Raw genomic sequence first — 10,938 nt, 5'->3', positions numbered from 1 at the left:
TTGCTTTTCTCCCAAGAAGCAGGCGTCTTTTAATTTGGTGGCTGCTGTCGCCATCTGCAATGATCATGGAGCCCAAGAAAGTAAAATCTCTCACTGCCTCCATTTCTTCCCCTTCTATTTGCCAGGAAGTGATGGGACCAGTGGCCATGATCTTCGTTTTTTTGATGTTGAGCTTCAGACCATATTTTGCACTCTCCTCTTTCACCCTCATTAAGGGTAGGGTTAGGGTCATCTGCATATGTGAGGTTGTTGATGTTTCTTCCAGCAATCTTAATTCTGGCTTGGGATTCATCCAGCCCAGCCTTTCACATGATGAATTCTGCATATAAGTTAAATAAGCAGGGGGACAATATACAGCCTTGCCGTACTCCTTTCCCAATTTTGAACCAATCAGTTGTTCCATATCCAGTTCTAACTTGTAGCTTCTGCTAAGGTAATTTGTGAAAAGGAAATGAAATGTAATCTAGGCTGCTTGACCCAATGAGATCATAGAATCATAGAGGTAAAAGGGTAAAAGTAAAGGACCCCTGGGTGGTTAAGTCCAGTCAAAGGCGACTTTGGGGTGCAGCACTCATCTCACTTTTCAGGACGAGGGAGCCGGCCTTTGTCCACAGACAGCTTTCCGCGTCATACGGTCAGCATGACTAAAACGCTTCTGGAGCAATGGGACACCATGACGGAAACTAGATCGTACAGAAACTCCATTTACCTTCCCACTGCAGCGGTCCCTATTTATCTGTGTTTTCAAACTGCTAGGCTGGCAGGAACTGGGACAGAGCAACGGGAGCTCACCACCGTTGGAGAGTTGGAAGGGGCCTCAACCTAGTGCAACTGCTACAATGCCTTAACCACATCTCGAGAATCCCTGACAGATGGCCATTGAGACTCTGTTTCAAAATCTCAAACAAAAGAGAGTCCTTCACCTTCTGAGGGAGTCCGTTTCACTGTTGAACAGCTTTTACTCTAAGAAAGTTTAGTTTAAATCTCCTTTCTTGGAATTTGAATCCATTGGTTCAGCACCTTCTCTCCAGAGCAGGAGAAAACAAACTTGCTCCATCTCCCATGTTACAGCCCTTAAGATATTTCATGATGGCTATCATGTCACCTCTCCATCTTTTCTTCTCCATGATAAACATCCCTAACTCCCTTGGCCATTCCTCTTAGGGCTTAGTTTCCAGGCCCTTGGTCATATTGAACACCCTCCTCCTCTGCACATCCTAGCTTGCCAATATACTTCTTAAAGTGTGACACTGTGAAATGGACCCAAGACTCCCAGTGGGGTCTGACCAAGGCAGAATAGAGTGAAATTATTATTTTCCCTTGACATCTGTTAATGCAGCATAGAATAGCATTAGATTTTTTTGCTGTTGCATCACACTATTCACTCAAGTTGTTCTTGTGGTCCTCTAAGACCCCTAGATCCCTTTTGACATGTCCTGTTGTGAAGCCAGGGGTACCCCATCCTATATTTGTGCGTTGAGAATGACATCTACAGCCAGTGTGGTGTAGTGGTTAAGAGCGGTAGTCTCGTAATCTGGGGAACCGGGTTCGCGTCTCCCCTCCTCCACATGCAGCTGCTGGGTGACCTTGGGCCAGTCACACTTCTTTGAAGTCTCTCAGCCCCACTCACCTCACAGAGTGTTTGTTGTGGGGGAGGAAGGGAAAGGAGAATGTTAGCCGCTTTGAGACTCCTTAAAGGGAGTGAAAGGCGGGATATCAAATCCAAACTCTTCTTCTTATTATTTGCATCCAATCACACACATCACAAACACACAGAAAGATAAATTACCGTCAGCTGCCCTCTTGAAAAAGACTTTGCAGCTCCCGCAAGTGAGTGCTCCATAGTGGTACCCAGAAGCTTCATCCCCACAGATCAAGCATATCTTCTGTGGTGGGAAGTACCAGTCACTGGGCAGAACATGGTCTCTTGCAGACTCCAGCCTTAGGAAGCAAAAAGGAGAAAAAGGCAAACCATCAGCAAAGGTGGCAAATGCATAAAAACTACTGGATATTAAAGAATATTCCAGAAATGTTTATTAGTGTGAACTTGCAAGAGAAATATCTTAAGACAATATCCCACTGGGACTTAACTCCATGTATAACATTGTGTGTCATCCTTTCAGCAGCTGTGAGGTTCCGTAACTTTATGCCACAACTCAAGAAACAGATCCTTTAAGTTCTTCCATTTTTGTGCAATGGAAAATCTAGCTGCTACTAGAAACCAACTTAGCAATTCCTTCAAAGAGAATCATTTTGCAGTAGCATCCCATATACTTAATAGTGCAAGTTGTGGTGATGCCTGAATTCCATGTTTAAATATTTGTGATATTTCTGCAAACCCTTTCTGCAATATTGTAGCATCCTGCTTGTGGTTAACGCTTAGCTGGAATGAAATATTCAACGCAGCAATAGAGAAATTAAAATAATAATTTATTTGTCAGACAAATAAATGATAGGCACAGTGGTATATGGTTACCAAAAGCTCTGGCCACTCCAGCCCTGATGGCCAGCACTTATATTTCCTCAGCCCAGCCCCCTTGCTCCTCCTTTGGCTGCCTCTGTCCAATCAGCCTGTTTGAAATTCCTATTGGCTGTTTGCTAGAACCAATCATAAAAGATACACCCATTTCCTATTACCTTTTATGGGAGACAAAGAGCTATATTTCCTTCTATCCATAAATGGCAGACAAGTAGCCATATATCTTACATTTGCCTCGACAAATCACCTTAATTACCAGATCACCTTTTGCCCCTGTTGCCCCTGCATTCCAAAACAAATGGCTAAAACAAATGGCTCATGGTATTAAATTCTATCTAAACAGAGATCTTGGGTTCACATTCTCACACACCATCAATGAAATAAGAATCTAACATAAGAATCTAACATTTCTTACTTTCTAAATCCTTTGCATAATTACATTAAGCCAACAATCTCATACATAACATAGATAGCTTTTTAGAAGAAAAGGCCTTTGCAAAGTAAAAAGGAACTCAGTAAAAACAGCTTCAAAAGAAGCCTCTTCAGTTTACACCCCCCTTTCCCAGCCAGCTGCTTTTCCCATTAGCTCTTCCCAAAAATTATTGCCCTTTATCTCTCTCAGTATACCTTAAACCTTAGGAAAATATGGCTAGAGTCTGATGGGAGGCACATGGTATTATTTTCTGTTAAACAATAAATCTTACTATTTACCAACTCTTAATTAGTGTTTTTGCAGCTTGATTGTATTCTGTAATATGTAGGGTCAGTGTAACATTTGCTCCCAGCCTGTAATTCCCTTTTACAACTTTGAGAAACTTGTCTCCTGCTACTGCTATAAACCAGGGGGGGTGGGCCTTGTTCAGGAGAGCAGGAAGATAAACAACTGCCAAAGTACTTAGCCAGCTGGTTTCTGCCTGGCATGAAACATACAAACATTTGCAAATATATATTTAAGCTCATTTTAAAATACAGGCCTTGATCAGATGCCTCAATACCACCATAAATTGAGGGGGGGAGTGCCATTATGGGAGCAACCCCTTCAGCAAAGTTGGAAAGATTGAGAATTTATGTGTGAAATCTGAACTGCTGTGCAATGCCATCTGTGTTTAACTTTCAAAGACCTTTCATGTATGTAAATAGAGACAGAGTTGAGCAGTTTATGTGACCCAACAGGAGTCTTCAATACTAATGTTAAGGTCCTTTTCCTAAGTAGCTTAAAGGCAGGTTGTTAAATGTACTTTCTGCTGGAATAGGTCACACCTGTCCAGATGTTCAACATGCCTGCTGTGATAAACGCAGTAACAAATCTGGCTTTGCTTGGCCCTGGAACTCTTGGGAAACGAGAAGTGCAGATTTGCTCAGGCACATTAATATGTCAGATCTCAATGGAGATGCATCTCAGTTTCCTGTTTCTGCCAGTGGCTTTCCAGAAGGTCCTGGAGTGTGAGCCCATTAATATAGAACACGACGTGTTCTTAGGAGAAATATTTATTTGGGAGGTTCAGGTCCACAGTGGAAGTAACTTCAAGTTGAGGTAATCTTAATCGATTTTATTATTTTAACTTTTGTATGTTTAACAATACGGTTATGAATTTTTCTCAGTTTTACTGTTTCAGATTTTCATAAACTGATTTGAGATTTTGTACAATGAAGCGGTGTATAAATTTTATGAAATAAGCAAACAAACAAATAAATGTCTGCATGAATAACTGTTAACAACCTCTCCAACATTAATGGCCCTTTGTGTCCCTTCCAACTCTACATTCCATGATTCTTTGTTTGCACTCTCCTGTCTAGGCTGATACTTGAAAATTGTGCTTGGATTAAACAGCAATTTGCTCTTCAAAAGTTGGTTGCTTCATACTGATCTTTCAGTGAAAAAGAGATACTGTTCAGGGCTTGGCACTGAGGATTCTCTGTGTTACGTGGGACCCTCTTGAAGGCAATTAAAAAGACTGATTTTGAACCCCTCCAAAGACAGATGGAAACATTTCAAAGGTAGCAGAAGCAAGGGAGTGGCAGGTCCAGACATGGAGCAAATTGGACAGAAAAGCATGAAAACACCCTCCTTAGTTTCCAAAGCACTTTCTGAGGTTCAGCCCAGTTTGCATTTCCTCAAACATTTTTTTTTAACATGTTTACCTGCCTCACGGTAAGTCAATTAAATGAATGACTGCAAATTACCACAGGCATTCAGGGGAGGGGGGTCTTGTGTGAGGGAAACTGCCATTCAGGGAGTCTCAAGCAGAAGTTAATCAAACAAGGAAAGTTTGATTTCCTCCCCAAACAAACAACGGGAGCTGGATCGTAAAATCTGGAAGCCCCTGGTCATGAACTGGTACATGGGCAGTGGTTACAGATTCAGTCATTCTGACTCTGATCCACTCTGCTCACCCCGAAAAGGGGGAGGGGCTAGAAAAGGCACCCTAAACATAGTCTGCCTCCCTTTTTCCCTGACTGGATTACCATGCCCAGTGGGGTCACCACCTAGCGGTCATAAAAGACAAATGAACTTTGGAACATGGAATATACGGACTTTGACAGATAACACAGACAGCGAGCGTCCTGAAAACAGAACTGCCATCATTGCAAGAGAGCTGCAACGTTTTAACATCAATATTGCAGCGCTTCAAGAGACTTGAAGAGCAGGCGAGGGACAACTGAAGGAGGAAAAAGGAGGCTACACATTCTTCTGGAAAGGTCTATCTGAACAAGAACATCAAATACATGGGCTAGGCTTCGCTATCAAAAATGACCTTGTGAAGCTCCTATCAGAAGTCCCTACCAGCATTAGTGAGCGACTCTCAACCCTTTGAATAAAGCTCACCAAAAACCAGCAGGCTACTATTATAAGCGTTTATGCACCAACACTGGATGCTGATGAAGACATTAAAGAAAAATTTTACTCTCAGCTCAATACCGTCCTATCAGAGATGCCTAAGGAAGATAAAATTATCCTCTTGGGTGATATTAATGCAAGAGTTGGGTGAGATTTCTATCTGTGGCCTGGGACTATTGGGAAAGAAGGAGTTGGCAATAGCAACCAGAATGGAATCTTACTTTTGACGATATGTGCAGCGCACAATCTTGTCATTACCAACACACGTTTTTGACAGAAAAATAAATTTAAAACTTCATGGAGGCATCCTCCACTTTCATTGCTGGAAGGATTATTGTTGTTTTATTATTAAGTGCATTTATATCCCACTTTTCTTTTCTCCCATGAGTTCCAGGTGGCCTTCTCCCCATCCTCACGTAAACCCCACAACAATTCTGCGAGGTCGTTTAGGCTGAGAGGCCCCTGTGGTCACATCCAGGGAGCTTCATTGCTGAGTTGGGGATATAAACCCCTCTCTCTCCCTGTGATGTTGGCATCACTGGATCAAGTTCATCAGTTTTGTTGAACTAATGAAAAAGTTTCAATTGGATTTGGAATAGATGTGCAATTTTGGGTTGCTGTGTTGAACCAGGCGGCTCTTCTGAATGGTGTTTTTTATAGGGTTGGGGGCCCTAAGGTGCCTGAAAAAGCTTGCTTTAAAGTTATATTGTAATAGCCCCTCTTATTTTTTCCCGCTGGCATTTCCCCCCTACCTCTTAACAGCTGCTCGACAGACAGAAGCCCATTAGGTAAAAGCAGGGGAGCTTGGTGGGCCGATGGGCACCTCCATAGGTGTACCACTGTATCACCTCACTATAAGGCAGTGGAGTAGAAGGATTGTGGGAGGGAGGGAACCACATTAGCTTGAGGGCCGTATTCCCTTCTAGGAAACCTGGCAGGAGCCACATGCCAGTGGGCGGGGAAGCAAATGCATTATTATTGTTGTTGCTGCTGCTGCTGTTGAATAATTTTCTGTATAAAAGAGATAGAGAGAAGCAAGAAAAATGAGTGTGAATGAAAAAAACAAACCTGTTAACTACCATACATTAATATACCGATGTGTATATTCTTATTATCCTAACAAACATATAAATGTCAGTAACCAAATATATTCTCTGTAAACTCATTCCAGATATTGTATTTATCCAAAGAAAGTCTGTGTCTATAAGCTGTCTGTTTATATGTTCCCAATGTTTTCAAGTTGCTAAGCCATTGATTAAGGGAATCATATCTCTGTTCTTCCAATTCATCAATCTTCTTTGGCGATCACTTGTAGCCGAGTAAGATTGTCTTCCAGAAACATGGTCTTAAGAGAGATGTCCAAGTCCCGGAATTCACAGTGGTATGCAGCCTTCCTGAGGGCCAATAATAATTTGCTGATTGTCTCCCCCTCAGTTTGGATTCGATGATGGAACGTGTGATGGGCAGCGATTCTGGACACCTTGGATGCATAGTGTCCCTTGAGTTCAGAGCTTTAGGGCAGCAGCTGAAGAAGGAACAAAAAGGGTTTTCCTGTGTGAGTTTCTTGTGGCTGTTTAGCTGCTCTCTCTGGGCAAAGGTCAGAGGGGGCAGGGCTTCTGTTGAGGTAGGTGATTAGCTGTGGGAGGAGCTTATCAGAGCTTTAGGGCAGCAGCTGAAGAAGGAACAAAAAGGGTTTTCCTGTGTGAGTTTCTTGTGGCTGTTTAGCTGCTCTCTCTGGGCAAAGGTCAGAGGGGGCAGGGCTTCTGTTGAGGTAGGTGATTAGCTGTGGGAGGAGCTTATCAGAGCTTTAGGGCAGCAGCTGAAGAAGGAACAAAAAGGGTTTTCCTGTGTGAGTTTCTTGTGGCTGTTTAGCTGCTCTCTCTGGGCAAAGGTCAGAGGGGGCAGGGCTTCTGTTGAGGTAGGTGATTAGCTGTGGGAGGAGCTTATCAGAGCTTTAGGGCAGCGGCGCGCGCCTAGCGGCGCGCGCAGTTTGATCCATATTTTAGATTTAGGGGAGCTAGTCTCAAACATTTGTTGGGGGAGACCTAGGTTTTTTGGGAGGGATTTATTTGTCCTGTCTCCACACTTTTTATGATAGAGGACCACTGTAGTCACCCCCAACGACACGTTCCCAAGATGGAGGGTGAGGGAACAGCTGCAGTCGCCTGTGGTTCCTGCGCAATGTTTGCCATCTTGCCAAAGGTTGCAGGCAGCTTTACCTGCAGCAATTGCATGTTGATTGCCCTCTTAAAAGACAAAGTCCAGCAACTGGAGGAACGTGTAGCTACGCTCCAAAGAATTAGAGAGCTGGAACTCTTCTTGGAAGCAACAGAGCACACCGTCTCCACCAAGGAAGAGACAGGGGACTCCCCTGAGAAGGTGGCTAGTTCACCAACACAGGAGCCAGATATATGGAGAAACGTGACTCAAAGAAGTAGGAGGCCCAGGGTTCGCTCTGATTGTTTAGAAATACGCAATCGCTTTGAGGTCCTTTCCCCTAGCATGGAAGACGAAGAGCAGACTCCATTTGAGGATCTCTCCCTCATTACAGTCGATCAGGTATATGAAGACGAGGAGCAAAGGCAGTCCTCTGGGAATGTCCAGGCGACCTTGGAACCGACAGCTCACAGAAGAACCCCGACCAGACCTAAGAGGAGGCGTGTAGTGGTGATAGGGGATTCCCTACTGAGGGGAACAGAAGCAGTGATCTGTGGGCCTGACAAGATGTCTCGGGAAGTGTGCTGTCTCCCCGGGGCTAAGATCCAAGATGTAACTGAACAACTGCAAGGAATCATAAAACCCACTGACAAATACCCCTTCCTCTTGGTTCATGTGGGAACCAATGACACTGCAAGCAATAGCCTCCAGAAGATCAAAAGAGATTACGAGGCTCTGGGCAGGAAATTGAAGCAATTAAATGCACAAATTGTCATCTCATCTGTCCTCCCAGTTGAACGACGTGGCCCAGGGAGAGAGGGGAAAATAGTGGAAGTGAACAACTGGCTTCGCAAATGGTGCAAACAGGAACGGTTTGGATTCTTAGATCACGGAATGCAGTTTCTTGAAGATGGACTTCTGGCAAGCGATGGGCTGCACCTCACAACGGTTGGGAGGAATGTTTTTGCAAAAAATCTCAGAAACCTCATCAGGAGGGCTTTAAACTGACTAATGTGGGGGAGGGAGACAGTGCTCCTGAAGGTAGGAGTCTATCAATTGATGAAGATGATCATCCAAATGTCATAGACCGAATGGAGCAAAGAGCATGCAGACCTAGTGGTGGGAGGAGAAAATCCTTAAATAAGAGACACGGGGGAATGATTAATGGACTTCAATGTCTGTACACTAATGCGCAAAGCATGGGAAATAAACAAGATGAGCTTGAGCTCCTGGTACAGCAAACTAAATATGACATAATAGGAATCACTGAAACCTGGTGGGATAAATCCCACGATTGGAATGTAATAATGGAGGGATACAATCGATTTCAAAGAAACAGACCAGACAAGAAAGGAGGAGGAGTGGCGTTATATGTCAGGGATGTGTATACCTGTGAAGAGATCCAAGATTTAGAACCTCAAAGCCAAAGTGAGAGCATTTGGGTCAAAATTAAGGGAGAGAAGAATAACAGTGACCTCATTGTGGGAGTTTACTATAGATCCCCAAGCCAAACGGAGGACATAGATGATGCCTTCCTGGAACAGATGGCCAAGCATGCAAAAGGAAGGGAGATAGTAGTAATGGGGGACTTCAATTACCCGGATATTTGTTGGATGTCAAACTCAGCCAAGAGCATAAGGTCAAACAGATTCCTCACTGCCCTTGCAGACAACTTCATTGTCCAGAAAGTGGGAGAAGCAACAAGAGGAACAGCCATTTTAGATCTGGTCCTAACCAATGTTGATGACCTGGTTAGTGGGGTAGAAGTGGAAGGATCATTAGGCGCGAGTGATCATGCTCTTCTGAAGTTTACTATACAGCGGAAAGGAGCAGCCAAGCATACTAGGACTCAATTTCTCGACTTTAAGAAAGCCGACTTCATAAAGCTTAGGGAAGTGCTGGGTGAGATCCCATGGACAGTAATACTAAAAGGAAAGGGAGTTCAAGATGGCTGGGAGTTTGTTAAGAGGGAGATAGTAAAAGCACAACTTCAGGCAATACCAATGAGACGGAAACATGGAAGGTGCCTAAAGAAGCCAGGGTGGCTATCTAAAGAACTTTTAACTGAGTTAAGATTAAAAAAGGATGTGTACAAAAAATGGAAAAGAGGGGAAACCACCAAAGAGGAATTCAAACAAATAGCCAGCACGTGTAGACACAAAGTCAGAAAAGCTAAAGCACAAAATGAACTCAGGCTTGCTAGAGAGGTTAAAAGCAACAAAAAAGGCTTTTATGGGTATGTTCATAGCAAAAGGAAGAACAAAGAAACCGTGGGGTCACTCAGAGGAGAAGATGGTGAAATGCAAACAGGGGACACAGAAAGGGCTGAACTCCTGAATGCCTTCTTTGCCTCAGTCTTCTCCGATAAAGAAAACAATGCCCGACCTGAAGAATTTGGAGGAAATGATTCAGCAGAGGAAACACAGCCCAGAATAACTAAGGAGATAGTACAAGAATACTTGGCTAGTCTAGATGTATTCAAGTCTCCAGGGCCAGATGAACTGCATCCAAGAGTATTAAAAGAACTGGCAGATGTGATTTCAGAACCACTGGCAGTCATCTTTGAGAATTCCTGGAGAACAGGCGAAGTCCCGGCAGACTGGAGGAGGGCAAATGTTGTCCCTATTTTCAAAAAGGGGAAAAGAGAGGACCCAAATAATTACCGCCCAGTCAGTCTGACATCAATACCAGGGAAGATTCTGGAGCAGATCATTAAGCAAACAGTCTGTGAGCACCTAGAAAGGAATGCTGTGATCACCAATAGTCAGCATGGATTTCTGAAAAATAAGTCATGTCAGACTAACCTGATCTCGTTTTTTGACAGAATTTTAACAGGGAGAAATGTAAAGTATTGCACTTGGGCAAAAAAAATGAGAGGCACAAATACAAGATGGGTGACACCTGGCTTGAGAGCAGTACATGTGAAAAGGATCTAGGAGTCTTGGTTGACCACAAACTTGACATGAGCCAACAGTGTGACGCGGCAGCTAAAAAAGCCAATGCAATTCTGGGCCTCATCAATAGGAGTATAGCATCTAGATCAAGGGAAGTAATAGTGCCACTGTATTCTGCTCTGGTCAGACCTCACCTGGAGTACTGTGTCCAGTTCTGGGCACCACAGTTCAAGAAGGACACTGACAAACTGGAACGTGTCCAGAGGAGGGCAACCAAAATGGTCAAAGGCCTGGAAATGATGCCTTATGAGGAACGGCTAAGGGAGCTGGGCATGTTTAGCCTGGAGAAGAGGAGGTTAAGGGGTGATATGATAGCCATGTTCAAATATATAAAAGGATGTCACATAGAGGAGGGAGAAAGGCTGTTTTCTGCTGCTCCAGAGAAGCGGACACGGAGCAATGGATCCAAACTACAAGAAAGAAGATTCCACCTAAACATTAGGAAGAACTTCCTGACAGTAAGAGCTGTTCGACAGTGGAATTTGCTGCCAAGGAGTGTGGTGGAGTCT

At 43.8% G+C, this 10,938-nt stretch overlaps 1 protein-coding gene across 1 annotated transcript; it reads left to right on the top strand.

The window, feature by feature from the left end:
• The first annotated feature begins 6,898 nt into the window (after window positions 1-6,898).
• Window positions 6,899-10,258, top strand: LOC144329280 (uncharacterized). Its single transcript, XM_077936617.1, has 2 exons — window positions 6,899-7,209; window positions 7,417-10,258. Exon 2 carries the CDS (start codon window positions 7,455-7,457, stop codon window positions 8,481-8,483), a length of 1,029 nt encoding a protein of 342 aa, XP_077792743.1. The 5' UTR covers window positions 6,899-7,209; window positions 7,417-7,454; the 3' UTR covers window positions 8,484-10,258.
• Window positions 10,259-10,938: the final 680 nt, after the last annotated feature.

Source organism: Podarcis muralis, chromosome 12, assembly GCF_964188315.1.
Source record: "Podarcis muralis chromosome 12, rPodMur119.hap1.1, whole genome shotgun sequence".
Taxonomy (NCBI): Eukaryota; Metazoa; Chordata; class Lepidosauria; order Squamata; family Lacertidae; genus Podarcis; species Podarcis muralis.
The sequence above is the reverse complement of the archived record's forward strand: the minus strand, read 5'-3'. Positions and strand labels throughout refer to the sequence as shown.